This window comes from Micromys minutus (assembly GCF_963924665.1).
Source record: "Micromys minutus genome assembly, chromosome: 11".
NCBI classification, from domain to species: domain Eukaryota; kingdom Metazoa; phylum Chordata; class Mammalia; order Rodentia; family Muridae; genus Micromys; species Micromys minutus.
In genome coordinates this window covers 20070220-20085964 of record NC_137980.1, presented here as the reverse complement: position 1 = coordinate 20085964, position 15745 = coordinate 20070220, and the positions used below count along the sequence as shown (strand labels likewise).

Sequence of the window (15745 nt, the reverse complement as noted above, 5' to 3'; positions counted from 1 at the left end):
TCTTACTCTTGTCTTCCTATGTTCTTAGCACTTAGCACCATGTAAGGCATCAGGAATTTAATTCATTTAGTAGATAGCAAAGGACCCTGCAGATCAGTGACTTAGTGTATCATGCTGCATGTGTGCTGCAGCTCTGGGCCTGAGGCTAGTGATGGGACTTTTTGAAACATTTTAGTCATCATTTCTAGGGGCTACACCATGGTGAAATACCACTCCCGTTCTGTTTTGTGTCTTTACCACGTGTAAATAATATGATGACAAGGGTCAGATACTTTATTTTTTCAGCAGTTAAGAGTTTCTCTTTTTTGGTGGGCATATATTAGATGTGAAAAAAGTCTTGATAATTCTCAAACTTTGCTAGTTTCTTTTTCTGTCTCCTCACTTGAGGAAATTAAAGACTTCCATCTCATAACCCAAAAGGTGTATGTGCATGTATGTGCATGCTTGCAGACACGATAATCCACTTCTACCTGTTATGCTAAAGGCATTGTGCTAGATGCAGCCATACTCAGTTGACAGTACAGAGGATGGGGGCAGACAGGAAATACATGCTTATAATAACAAGTTTTTATAAGTGTTATAAAGGGAAGGACTAAGCTTCTAGGAGATAGAATAATAAGAGTAACCTAGAATTTAAACTAGGAGTTTGGGAGACTTGATATTTAGAACTAAGACTTGGAACAGGCAAGTCAAGGCACTGCTGCCTAACATCTAGAGTTCAATCCCCAGAGCCCATTCGGTAAAACAAGGGATATGTTCCTACAAATTATCATCTGACCTTTACATGAGCCATGGCACACCCCTCTCCCCAATACAACAAATAAATGTAAAACATAAAAATAAATAAAACAGAGATTGAAACAGTAGAATGTAGGGCAGAAGACGCCTAGGCTTTGGGGCCATGAGCATGAAGTCCAGAAGTATAAAATACAAAATAGATGGATGCTATCTTCTACAAAGGAAAATGTAAAACCGAGAAGAATAAAAAGAAAAAATAGTTAAATGAGGTTAAGAAGCTGTGTGAAGACTAGGATATACAAAGGATTAGTTGTTCTCTAAGAGCAGTGGGCAGCCTGGTAGCCACCTAAATTTTGTTGAAACATGATTGGATCTTTATTTTAAAAGTTAGCTGTGGAAGTTATGTGAAGAAGAGATGAGTAGTCCAGTTTGGAAGTCAGCATAGTAGTCAGGTGATAAGGGTGATGAGAGTCTTGTGGTTCATTTTGGAGGAAAGCTGCAAGTGCTGTGGGCGGCTGAGGGATTAGGGAGGGAGAAATTCTTAGGGAGCTGAGATCACTTTCAAATTTTGACTTGTCAAATTCATGGATAGAGAGAAATGCAAAAGGCTTCATGGAACACTTAGTTGGCTCCACAGGTCACGCTGAGGTCGACAACATGCCTCTGAGGCAGCAGGTGCACATGTAGCACTGGACGCAGCGCTCCAGTCTTAATAGCCATGGTTTTCGTAAGCCCAAGTTTGTTTATCATAAGTCTTTGAACAGCAGAACTTGATCCGAATCTGCATGAAGCTGTTTATAATTTTAGCTTAGACTGAATGTAAATGATTTCATTACAAATATTAATGTTCTTGATAAGCACAAGATTATACTGGTAATAGTATAAAATCACATATTCTTATGGTACCATATGTATTTATTTTTTAAAAAAAATTGAATTCTAAAATGTACCTGGCCCCAACGATTTTGGGTAAGAAATTATAATTTGAGCCTTTTAAAAAAAGGGTAAGTTCACAAAGCCATGATAACTTCATGTTTGTTTTGCATGATGGGTCATTGAGAGCTTGATAAACCTAGAATGTTTTATGTCAGCACAGTCTCAGAAGTGATTGCAGACGGGTTCCGTCAGCTGTGTTACATGGGCCAAATGAAGTTTCCATAGAAGGCTTCACTTCTGTTGATGAGATTTCTAAAATAGTGCAATTTCCGTTGCAAAGAAGGGAAGGCTGTTACAGACTAGAGCAAAGGCCGTTTTGTCTTCTAAATCATTAAGAACATGTATGTATTATAAAGCAGTTACTATTGACTTGTTAGTTTTTTATTTCTACTAATTAAAATACTTTCAGTTAATTATTTAAATTAGCATAGGAATTAAAATCTGTTCAGTATTTTTTATTGTATTGATGTTATTTAATATTTTGTAAATTAAATTAATATTTTATGAGATTTTCATCTGCATAGGCCAGAAAAGGGTATCAAGACCTCCTAGAACTGGAATTTACAGATAGTTGTGAGCCACCATGTAGGTCCTGAGAATTGAATATGGGTCTTCTGGAATAGCAGCTAGTGCTCTTAGCCACTGAGCTATCTCTGTACCTTCTAAATTTTTTAAAATTTATGTTTGTGTGTAGGGCATAGAATAGCTCGACGGAATGGGATGTCTCCTGCCACTTTGTGGGATTCAGGGTCCAACTCAGACCTATAATTTTATAAACACATACACACACATTCACACACAGTTTGTACTTATTTTTTAGATTCTGTTCAGGCCAAGATGGCTTCCAACTTGTAATCTTGTTTCAGTCTCTTGAGTGCTGGAATTATAGGCTGGCATTGCCATGCTTCATTTTGATGTTACATTTCTTCCTCCCTGAAAAGCGGGTTTCACCATGTAGCCCTTGGAACTCACTATATAGACCAGACTGCTATTGAAGTCACAGAAATCTATCTGCCTTTGTCACCTTAGTGCTAGCATTAATGGTATATGCCAACATACCATAGACCATTTGTGGGATACCATATGCAATCTTTAAAATGTTAATATTTTAAGAGCATTTTTCAACATTCAACCTTCCATTTCCTTATATTTTTCTTTCTCATTGCATTTTTTCAAAATAGCATTTTAATTATTTGTATATATATATATATATATATATATAATTTGCATATTTGTAATATGTATATTACATTTTTATGTCTTTTTCTCTTTGATTGCTCATGTGGTGTATACTTACACATATGAAACACACTACCTAGTATTGTTTTTATTTTTTCTAAGGATTTTGTTTCCAATTATGTAATTGATCCCCTGGAGCTGGAGTTAGAGGCATTTGTAAGCCATCCTCCTCCGTACGAGCAGTACATGCTTTTACCTGCTGAACCACCTGTTCAATCCCTGTGTATCCCAAGCTGGCCTCAAACTCATGCCCTAATTTCTTCTTTAGCCTTCCAGCTGTAAGCTGCCATATACTGCTAAAACAGAGTCCCATCATTTCTTTCCTTTTTTTATTTTTAAAGAAACTTCTATTTATATGTGCGTATGAATGTATGTTTGGTGCATGTGTGCCTTGTGTGGGTATGTCTCAAGCCAGAAGAGGGTTTTAGATCCTCTGAAGTAGTAGTCACTAATTTTGAGTACTAACATTAGTTAGCAATGTACTTTTTCTATCCTAAAAGAAAATCCCACAATCTCAGAATGGTATTTGATGTGCAGCTTGATCTTCATGCTTATTGCCCAACAACTGGGGTGAGGGTCTTACCCTGACTCTGTTGCTTTTCTCTTAATTGGACTGCCTTGTCTGGCCTCAGTGGGTGTCTTAGTACAGAGTTTCCTGTATAGCACGCAATGACCAGGAAGCAAGTTTGGGGAGGAAAGGGTTTATTCAGCTTACACTTCCACATTGCTGTTCATCACCAGAGGGAGTCAGAACTGGAACTCAAGCAGGTCAGGAAGCAGGAGCTGATGCAGAGGCCATGGAGGGATGTTGCTTACTGGCTTGCTTCCCCTGGCTTGCTCAGCTTTCTTTCTTATAGAACCCAGGTCTACCAGCTTAGGATGGCACCACCCACAGTGGGCTGAGCCCTTCCCTCTTGATCACTAGCTGAGAAAAGGCCTTACAACTGAATCTCATGGAGGAATTTCCTCAACTGAGGCTTTCTCTGTAATAATTCCAGCTTGTGTCAAGTTGACACAAAACCAGCCAGCACAGTGGGAGAGGATGTACCTAGTCCTGCAGTGACTTGAGGTGCCAGGGTGTGTTGTTACCCAGTGGGGAATCTTCCCCTTCTAAGAGGTGAAGGGGAAGGGTCGTATAAGGAGTGGACTGGGAAGAGAGGAAGGACTGTGATTGGGACGTAAAGTGAATAAATAAATTTATGGTTAAAAGGTTAAAAAATAAAGAATTGTAACTGAATTACACATTGAGTTAAATGTGGATTCATGCTGCAAGATACTTCTGATTGGGAAGTATGGCTCAGTGGTTAAGAGCACTGGTTGCTTTTCAGAGGACCTGGGTTCAAGTCTCAGAACCTATCAACAGGTTAGCTCAAATCTATCTATAACTCCTGTTCCAGGGGATCTGATACCCTCTTCTGGCCTCTTCAGGCATAGCAGGCACATGGTGCACAAATATACAAGCAAGCAAAACTCTCATACACAAAAAAATAAAAAGATACTTCTGTGTAGTTCAAAACATACCTTATTTGGTAAAGTTGTTTTAAAAGGAACAAAAACACAGTTTCATTGGAAGTAGGGAGTTATCCATATGAAATTAATTGTATGAGTCAGCTTTACTATATTTGGTTGTATTTGTTTATAATAAAATATTTTAATTTCTGACACTTAAGCTAAAGCTTAAATATTTTTATTAGATATTTTATGTGAGTATTTTGCCCGCATGGAGCGCTGAGCTCCATCTCTCTAGCCCCTGGATATTCTATTATGATCTCAGAAGAATCATCCTCTTATTGGATGTTTAAGTCTCTATCCTTTTTTTTTTTTTTTTTTTTTTTTGTAATAAGTGTGTTCTGTGTGTACACTGGTGTCTGCTGAGATAAGAGTCTCAGATCCTCTGGAACTAGAGTTATAGGATAGTGTAAGTCATCTGGTTTGGGTGCTGGAAACTGAACTTGGGCCTTCTGCAAAAGCTATCTGTGCTATTCATCAGTGAATTATCTCTAGCCTTGATGTTCTTCAGTTCTTAAAGATAGTTCAGGACTGTGTGATAGATAGATAGATAGGGTATTAGCTTGGTCAGGACGAATCACTTTATTATCTGTCATCATCAGTGAGGTTGATTGAAGTTTAGGAATTTTTAATACAATTCTAATGTAGTTTTGCCTCTATTGATACATTTTTAACTGATTAACACAAACTGGATAATCTGTATTAATGATTTCTGATCAAGTAACTCAGTGCTAGATAAATTTGGGCATTAATGTGAGGAGAGACAATTTAATTCAATAACTAACCAGAAAAAAAATCTTGTACCTAAACCACACAAAGACCCTACAAGGAAAGAGAACTTCAGACCAATCTCACTTATGAACATTGATGCAAAAATACTCAACAAAATCCTTGCAAACCGAATCCAAGAACACATCAAAACGATCATTCATCATGACCAAGTAGGCTTCATCCCTGGGATGCAGGGATGGTTTAACATAAGGAAATCCATCAACGTAATCCACCATATAAACAAACTCAAAGACCAAAATCACATGGTCATCTCACTAGACGCTGAGAAAGCATTTGACAAAATCCAACACCCCTTCATGTTAAAAGTCCTGGAAAGAACAGGAATCCAAGGCCCATACTTAAACATAATAAAAGCAATATACAGCAAACCAACAGCCAACATCAAACTTAATGGCGAGAAACTTGAAGCAATCCCACTAAAATCAGGGACTCGACAAGGCTGCCCACTCTCCCCCTACCTATTCAACATAGTACTGGAAGTCCTGGCTGGAGCAATTAGACAGCAAAAGGAGATCAAGGGGATACAAATCGGAAAGGAAGAGATAAAAACATCACTCTTTGCCGATGACATGATAGTGTACTTGAGTGACCCCAAAAATTCCACCAGAGAACTCCTACAGCTGATAAACAAGTTCAGCAAAGTGGCTGGATACAAAATTAACTCAAACAAATCAGTAGCCTTCCTGTACTCAAAGGACAAACATGTGGAGAAAGAAATTAGGGAAAACGTACCCTTCACAATCGTTACAAAAACTATGAAATACCTTGGTGTGACTCTAACTAAGCAAGTGAAGGACCTGTATGACAAGAACTTCAAACCTCTAAAGAAAGAAATTGAGGAGGATCTCAGAAAATGGAAAGATCTCCCATGCTCATGGATTGGAAAAATCAACATCTTAAAAATGGCCATCCTACCAAAAGCAATCTACAGATTCAATGCAATCCCCATCAAAATTCCAACCCAGTTCTTCATGGAATTGGAAAGATCAATGTGCAATTTCATATGGAATAACAAAAGACCTAGAATAGCGAAATCCATCCTCAACAACAAAAAAACATCTGCGGGAATCACTATCCCTGACCTCAAGCTATATTACAAGGCAATTGTGCTGAAAACTGCATGGTACTGGTACAGAAATAGGCATGTGGATCAATGGAATAGAATAGAAGATCCAGAAATGAGCCCTCATGTATATGGTCACCTGATTTTTGACAAAGGAGCAGTAAACATTCAATGGAAAAAGGACAGCCTATTCAACAAATGGTGCTGGTCCAACTGGCACTCAGCATGCAAAAGAATGAAAATAGACCCGTTCTTATCTCCTCATACAAAGCTCAAGTGTAAGTGGATCAAAGATCTCCACATTAAACCAGATACACTGAAACTATTAGATGAGAAAGTAGGGAAAACCTTAGAACACATAGGTACAGGAGAAAATTTCCTGAACAAAACACCAATGGCTCAAGCTCTAAGGTCAAAGATTAACAAATGGGACTTAATGAGATTGCAAAGTTTCTGTAAGGCTAAGGACATCGTCAAGAAAACCAAACGGCAACCAACAGAATGGGAAAAGATCTTTACCAACACCACATCAGATAGAGGCCTAATATCCAAGGTGTACAAGGAACTCAAAAAGCTAGACACCAGAGAATCAAATAACCCTATTAAAAAATGGGGTACAGAGCTAAACAAAACATTTTCAGTTGAGGAACACCGAATGGCCGAGAAACACCTGAGGAAGTGCTCGACATCCTTAGCCATCAGGGAAATGCAAATCAAAACAACCCTGAGATACCACCTCACACCAGTCAGATTGGCCAAGATCCAAAACTCAGATGACAGCAGATGCTGGCGAGGTTGCGGAGAAAGAGGAACACTTCTCCACTGTTGGTGGGGTTGCAAGCTAATACAACCACTCTGGAAATCTGTCTGGCGATACCTCAGAAAATTGGATATAGTACTATCTGAAGACCCAGCTATTCCACTTCTGGGCATATACCCCAGAGACACTTTAATACACAACAAAGATATATGCACCACAATGTTCATAGCGGCTCTATTTATAATAGCCAGAAGCTGGAAGGAACCCAGATGTCCTTCAGAAGATGAATGGATACAAAAATTGTGGTACATATACACAATGGAATACTACTCAGCCACCAGAAACAATGACTTAACCAAATTCTTAAGAAAATGGCTGCATCTAGAGAATATCATCCTGAGTGAGATAACCCAGTCACAAAAGAATAGACATAATATGCAGTCACTGATAGTGGGATGCTAACCCCAGAGGCTTGCAGTCCCCCAGAAACAACTCACAGACTGTATGAAGTCCAAGAAATAAAGAAAACAAAAAAATATACATATATTTACAAAACAAGAAGACTTTGACTATTTCCATGTTGCGTTTTGTTTTGCATGTACTTTACGCTTATTGTAACTATTAGGTTTTCAATGCATACTGTCAAGCCCTTGAAAAAAATCAAGTACTGACTAAAAAAATATATTCACATGGTTTTATGTAAAAATTATTTCAATGTCTGAAGAAACAGTACTGACAAAAATGTATAATTTTAAGCAAAAAAATGTTTAAAATCTGTACATTTATCTTTGCTTTGTAAAATAAAGTCGTTTAAAAAAAAATTGGAAATTTAGGCCCATTCTTTAGAACTGGTCTAATTTGACACAAACAAACAAACATGATCTGTTAAGTAGAACTGAAGGTTGTGTTTTAGGGAAGGAGAAAGAACTCAAAGGTTGTGAGGTTGAAGTTAAAATGCTGGGGTAAGCAAAGTCAAACAGATTGTATGATTTCAGTGTTTCTCAGGGGTTTTGATAATGAGGTTTGCAAAGCAAGAGCTAGCAGTGGTATTCTCTGGAAAATGCTATCATAACTGGGAAATTCCTTCCCAACAGCATTCCTGCTGTTGTCACATTCCTAGAGACTCATGCTCTGGTGTGTGCCCCTCCCCCAACCTAGTGCATTCCCACCTTCCATGGAGAACTGCTGAGATGCAACTGTTCAAACATTAGACGGGCATGTTGAAAATCCTTGGCAAGAATGTAGACTTCAGAATAAAATGGTTATGCTTTGTTTTGCCAGTATTAATTTTTAGTTTTGGAAACTTTTTTCTGGTTTTTGAAACACTGTTTTCTTATGGATCTTTTTAATTTTTAAAGATCCTGATTGTAGAGTTTAACTTCTTGTATCTTAGACTCTAGAAAAGTTTCTATTTGCCTGAGAAAATGGGATAACAAAAGTTAATAGATTCATTTGTCTAGAAGCATTTCAAGCATAGTGCTCCTTAGTTTAATTTAGTTACCTATATTGAAATGGTTTCTGAAACTTCTCTTGAAACCAGAGTATATATTTGTGTTTATATATATTTTATAATCAAAACTTTTTTATTTCAAACCAGAAATTTCAAGATATTGAAGAAACTCATCTCATTCATATAAAGGAAATTATAGGATCCTTGTCAAATGCTATAAAGGAAATCCACTTACAAATAGGCCAGGTAAATTTTTTGCTTTATGTTGAAGTGGTTTATGAAATTTTTATGTTTACTTACAGTTCTTTATTAAGTCTTCTATCCCTTTGTTTGGAAATCATACATATAATATTTAAATTATCATTACTATTTTTGTGTGTGCTTGATTGCTTTCTGTCTTTTTGAAAAATTATTTATATGTTTACAGTGTATGCCTGCTGGCCATAATCATACATGGTTATTAGCCACCATGAGGTTTCTGGAAATTGAACTCAGGACCTCAGGAAGAGCAGTCAGTGCTCTTAACCGCTGAGCCATCTCTCCAGCCCCAAACATCTATTTCTTAAATAGTTGTATACTTCTAAGTATTAACTATAGTCTTTTTCATTAATTGAACATTACCAACTTCTAAATACTTCTATTTTCACATTTTAGTACTTTAAAAGGTTAGAGCAAAAACTTTAGTAACTAGAAAATTTAAATATGGAAGTGTTCAGAGTTTAATGATAATTTGGGGTATATTGCAGTAAGGAGACAGAAAATGTTCTTTTCCTTGTTAATAAAAAGAAAATATTATCTTCAGAAGTTTTATTTATTATAAGAATTTTATCCCTAGAAAAATTAAAAGTGGTATGAATGAACTGCCTACAAGACAGTGTATTGCGAAGAAGGTGAGCAGAAGCTGGTCTCTGGAAATCTGTCGCATAGTTAGGAAACAACATGGAAGGCTAAAAATCTGTAACTTTGAAATTGCTTTGTAGTAGGTTTCTGTATTAAAGTAAGAATGTTATTTAAAAAGAAAAAATTCTTTATTTTTTAATAGGTTCATGAAGAATTTATAAATAATATGGCTAATACTACAATTGAAAGTTTAATACAAAAATTTGCTGAGTCAAAAGGCACAGGGAAAGAAAGACCTGGTAAGATAAACTGCAAGGAAACAAATATTTGTTTTATTATTATTTTATTAATTATTTTATTTATTTGCATTTGAAACGTTATCCCCTTCCTGGTCTCCCCTCTGCATCTCCCTTTTCCCCTTCCCCCTTCCTCCTTTCCCCCCTTTGTTTCCAAGAGGGTGCTCACTCACCCCTTACCCACTCCCACCTCACCTCTCTATCATCCCCCTTCGCTGGGGCAACAGGCCTCCTCAGGACCAAGCACTTCCTCTCTCATGAGTGCCAGATAAGGCAATCATTTATTATTATTATTATTATTTTAAGATTTATTTTATTCATATGAGTACATTGAAGTGTCTCCAGACACACCAGAAGAGGGCATCAGATGGTTGTGAGCCACCGTGTGGTTGCTGGGAATTGAACTCAAGACCTCTGGAAGAGCAGTCATTGCTCTCAACTGCTGAGCCATTTTTCCAGACCTCTTTTATTATTATTATTATTATTATTATTATTATTATTATTATTATTATTATTATTATTTTAAATAGTATTGAATTTATTTTGGTGCTTTTTTATTTACATTTCAAATGTTATCTTTATTACTATTTTTTTAAGACAGGATCTTACTATGTAGTATAGACTGACTCATGATCTCCTTGCCTTAGTGTCCTGCATTCTTTAAAGATTTGTATTTGAATGAATGCATAAGATGGGTAATTTTAACTTTATATCATATACTTGCCCTGAATAACATTTTTAAATTGTAAAACGGAATGAAGCTGGCAAATGAGTCATGCCTGTTTGGTTTGTGCGTTGGTTTTAGGTTTATTTTATACTTATGAGTGCTTTTGCATACGTGTCTATGTATATCATGTGCATGCCTGGTACCTGAAGAGACCAAAGAGGAAACAAATCCCTGAAATTGGAGTTATGGATGGTTGTGAGCCACCACATGGATACTGGGAATTCAAGATGGGTCCTCTGCAAGAACAAGTATTCTAAACCATTGAGCCATCTCTCCAGCCTCTAATTTAACACATTTGTCACAGACTTTTAGTTAATAAATAATAACTAAATTATTTAGTTAATAATTTAGCTACTTAAAATGGTTATATGACTTTTCCTAAATGAATCTGTCTTCGGTTTGTTGAGATTTCTGAAAGGAGAGTTAGCTACAGATAAAGAAGGCCTGTTTAATAAAGGAAGGTTGGGATAAAATATTGATCCTTTATCATTAAGACCAATATAGAAGAATGTTTCTTAAAATTTAATGCCTTTTCTCATTCACATATTTCTAGAGAATGTTTTTATTGAGTGATAACTGCTAAGCATTAGGAATATATCAATGATTGAGTGTAGGAGTCCTGCTTTCAGTTTTTGTGACTAAATGATCCCAGATTCTTTTTTCTTCCTCCCTCCCTCCCTCCCTCCCTCCCTCCCTCCCTCCCTTCCATTACCTGGCACTTAGTATGTAGATCATGCTCATGGAGTTTTTTCTGCTTCTTCCTCCTGAGTATTGAGATAAAAACCATGTTCTATCATGACTAACTTCTTCTACATTCTACTTTTTTAAAAAGGTCAATCTGGTCTACATAGAATTCCAGGACAGCTAGAACTACATAAGAGAGAGCCCCTGTCTCAAAAATTAAAACATACAATAAACCTTTTTGAATGTTAAGATTAGACTGAAGTGGATGAATTTACTTTCAGAAAAATTATTATTATGTGTTCCTAATCTTCAGCCTGGATGTAGGAACTGAAGCTGAGGCTATAGTTTCTTCTGAATTGGAATTATAATGGCTGAATGCTTTGAATACCCAGCACTCTTTGGTCTGAAAGAGTCAGAAAGAAACAAGGGTTTTCTAATTTAGGTCTCTATTTATATTCTTTCTTTATCCTATTAGCCCTAATCAGTCACTTATTTAATTTGCTAGTAGGATATGTACGTGGCTGACACTGGTCTAGAATTTGCTATGTAGCCTAGGTTTTCAAATTCAGTCCTCTTACTTCACCTCCCATAGTTCTGGGTTATAGGTACAACACTATACTCAATTTACGATTCATAGTTTTGTTGTTTTCTATTTATAGTCATTTTGCTAATTTTACTGTCTGCTTTTCATAAAAACTTCCTACTACCAGTTATAAGAAGTAATGGGATAACTTTAAAAAAATAAAGAGTTGATAGGCTTTGTAATATCTTCATTTTGTCTATGTTTTTAAAACCTCTTATGGGGAAGTGTCTTGTATTATAATAAAGTCATCAACAAGAATTCTGGTCATCAGTTTTAGCACATAGTTATAGTTAAGTGTAGCATCTCAGAAGAAGAAAGGAAACCTATCATTCTCTCTTAAATCAGTTCCTATTTCTAAATTCCTTAATAATGAAGTAGGTTGCCATCCTCAAATAAAATATTTTATAAAGTATGCTGGACTTTTATAAATTTAAGAATTAAAAATCTCAGCTAAGGGCTGGAGAGATGGCCAAACGGTTAAGAGCACTGACTGCTCCTCCAGAGGTCCTGAGTTCGGATCTCAGCAACCACATGGTGGCTCACAACCATCCTTAATGAGATCTAATGCTCTCTTCTGGCGTGTCTGACGACAACTACAGTGTACTTATATATAATAGATAAATCTTTAAAACAAAACAAAACAAAAATCTCAGCTAGCACAACACTTAAGGGAGAGAGGTCATTTTTATTTTACTGTGATGTTTTACTGGTGTATTTTAGGAGAATAATTCAGGCCTTTTGTTGTTTTTACTGTCACCTAAACAAGTTTATTGTTTCTCATCTATGAAACATTTCATTTCCTAGTCCATGAAATGTAAAGCTAATTTGCAGCTCTGTCATTTTGGGGCTATTTTAATTACTTTCTGAATGAGTTCTGCTTTATCATTTCTTGTTTTGCAGTATGTCCATCTTTTTCTGCAAAATCACCTTGCTAGGTTGTGGTGTGTATGCACATTCTTTTCACATTAAAAGTATTTCCATTAGGTGGGGTGTGATGGTGCACACCTTTGATCCCATCATTTGGGAGGCAAAGGCAGGTGAATCTCTTGAGTTTAAGGCCAGCCTGGACTACATAATGAGTTTCATTCAGCTTAGCCAGAGCTACACAGTGAGACCCTGTCTCACACAAAAGTCTTTCCATTGCCTGCACACTGCACTTTTATTTGACCTTTGAACACTATTAGTGATCTGAATTTTAATTCTAGGGTGACTACCTAATGAGGATGTAATTATTTATGCAGTAGTTTTTTACTGGAGATTTAGTGTTTACTGATGATTCTAAGTATAGAGGGTAGAATCAAGAATGGGGCAAATGAGGTACCAAGCTTGTACTCTAGTACTATTTACTGTTTTCTTCTCCTTTCTCATGAGCATTTTACGGTTCAGCACCTGCCTCTTACTGCTCATTTTCTTCATTAACTGTTACAAGGTTCTTGTAAGCAGAAACTTCATGAGCTCTCTGATGTGACATAAGAACAGTTTCTTATAAATTAGTGAGGTCTTTGTTGAGTAATCTCAGTTTTTAATTTACATTTATGTGGGTGGCAGTATACACCCCATAGTGTACTTGTGGAAGTCATAGAAAAACTTAAAAGTCAGTTGAGGGAAATCAGTAACTCACTCTATTATTCTACCATGTAGGTGGGCTCCAGGGGGCAAACTCAGGTGGTCAGGCTTGGTGGCAAGCATCTCTACCTGATGAGCCATCTTTCCAGCCCTTAGCTTGTCTTTTCAGTTAGAAATATTTAATTAAAAAATACTGCTAAGGGACTGGGACAGAGGGCTCAGTAGTTAATAGCACTTGTTGCTCTTTGAGATGACCCATGTATTTGGTTTCCAGCACTTAGTTGGCAGCTTACAACTGTCTGTAACTCCAGTTCTAGGGGAATCTGACAACCTCTTCTGTCTTTCTCAGGCACCAAGCATGTATATGGTTCATGTCTGTAATGCAGGTACTCATACAAAGTAAAAATAAGTATTTAAAAAAGTTGTTAGCCTCAGTGAAATGGCTCAGCAGATAAAAACATTGATATACAAGCCTGGCAACTTGATCCTTGAAACCAGAGCGGAAGAACCGATTTCTGAAGGTTGTGCTCTGACCTCTACATGTATTCCAATGCTTGTGCCTGCCAGTTCTCTTGCTCTTACTTAACACATCTGTACAGTAACATCACAATACTTTGTTTTATATATATAAATACTGTAACACATTTAGCATGGTTTTAAAGGCTGGTGAGTCTTGTCAGGCAGTGAGATGTCTCAGCAGCTAGAAGTGCTTGCAGCTCAAGCCTGACAACCAAGTTTTATCCCTGGAATTCATGTAAGAGAGTGTATGCAGTGGTGTTCACCAGTACACTCTCAATACTGCCAGCCCGGAGTTCAAGTATAGAATACAGCAGATATATACCTTTTCTCCACAAAATAGAAAGAACCAACTCCCGAGTTACACATGTGTTCTATAGCATATATGCGCCTTTATTCATACATCAGACAAATATGGTATTAATAAATAAAAAATTAAGAAATATTTCCAACTAGATTTAAAATGTTAAAACAGGTTATCTGGTAATTGCTTTTTAAAAAACAAGTTTTTCTTCTCTAAACTAGGCCTGATTGAATTTGAGGAGTGTGACCCTGCTAGTGCAGTTGAAGGTAAGTTTGCTTGTAACATACTGACACATGTGAGAGCTAGTGTCTTCTGCTTGTTGAACAAATTAAAAAATGACTGCTATCCATTGATGCTATCAATGTTTAAAATACATATATTTAGTGGTCTTGATACTGAGCCTAGGCCCTAATACTTACTCTACAAGTGAGCCACAACCATATCCCAAGGTAATACTTTTTAGATGTTTATATAATGAATTATGTGCTTTTTTTTTTTCTGATCTGAAGTTACAAAGAGTTATAAATTTTACCAGAAGAAAATTTTATTAAGTGAATATTCTATAAGTTTTTAATGAACCATATTATATTAATGTCAGAGTTGAAAGAGACTGATTTAAGTTGTAGGCTTTACTAATTGACACTTTATTATTATTGTTTGATCATTTGCGTTTATTAATTTATTAGGATTTTGGGGGAGGGAAGGTTTTGCCATGTATCCTAAGGCTGCTAACAAACCCAGTCTCCTCCTCTGTGACAGCTTCCATAGTGCTAAGATTGCAGTGTGCACTGTCACTCTTCAGGATGCTTTGTTTCTTTCTTCCAAAGTTTGCTTGACTGAGCTTTTGCATTTTATATCTTTATCAAGCACAGTTACATTTCTATTACAATGTGTACATTTCTGTTAAAGGCATAAAACCAAGGAAAAGAAAGACTTTTGCTTTGCCTGGGATAATTAAAAAGGAAAAGGATGCAGAATCTGTGTAAGTATTTTAAACATTGCCCAAATCCTTTTCATTGTTTATAAGTGGTTAAGAATTGTTTTGATTTTTGAAAAGAAAAAGTCTTTATGAAAGCATTCAATGTATAATACATCTAAACTGGAAGAAGACAAAAGCCTCTCTGAGCAACTAGATTTGTTAGTTTCTTTGGTTTTAGTTCATAGCATCAACTTTTCTAATTTATTAAAATTTGAAGACATTATAGACAAAAACTGGCATGCCCAGGCTTGCATGTAAGAAACCAGAAGCAAGTCCTATAGGTTGTTCATGGACACCCTCCATGTGAGCACGGCCAGAAAGTCTTGTGGAGTAGACAGCTTCGGTGACTGCACTGATGGTGCATTAAGACAAGAGAAGCACAGTTCTAAGCACTGTAGGTTATGTGTGAGCTCTTTATGTTTTAACAGTCACTGATTTGAGATGGTCCACTTTTGAATTTTAAATTTGAATTGATGCTATTTTAATCTACATGACATGATTTCTCAAAATATTTATGAATCATTCAGACAAAAGTTATATTTAAGTCTCAAGATAGATACTCTAAACATGATATAATTAGCAGATAGGTTTCTTAAACATTTATATTTTAGTTATTTACTTTACATCCCACTTACTGCCTCCTCCTGGTCACTGCCTCCCACAGTCCTTCCTCTTCAGCTCTGAGCAGGCACTTCAAAACTCTGTGAGATAGTTTTAATAATTGAATTTTAAAATACTTCATTTTTGTTTTGTTTTTAAAAAC

The 15745-nt window shown here is 36.4% G+C and overlaps 1 protein-coding gene across 1 annotated transcript in view; it reads left to right on the top strand.

The window, feature by feature from the left end:
- FCHO2 (FCH and mu domain containing endocytic adaptor 2) overlaps positions 1–15745 on the top strand; it is an 89347-nt gene that overhangs the window by 37244 nt on the left and 36358 nt on the right. The window contains exons 7-10 of the mRNA XM_080924972.1: positions 8635–8733; positions 9530–9626; positions 14225–14269; positions 14913–14985. Coding sequence (XP_080781098.1) covers positions 8635–8733; positions 9530–9626; positions 14225–14269; positions 14913–14985 — 314 coding nt within the window. The remainder of the gene's footprint in view (positions 1–8634; positions 8734–9529; positions 9627–14224; positions 14270–14912; positions 14986–15745) is intronic.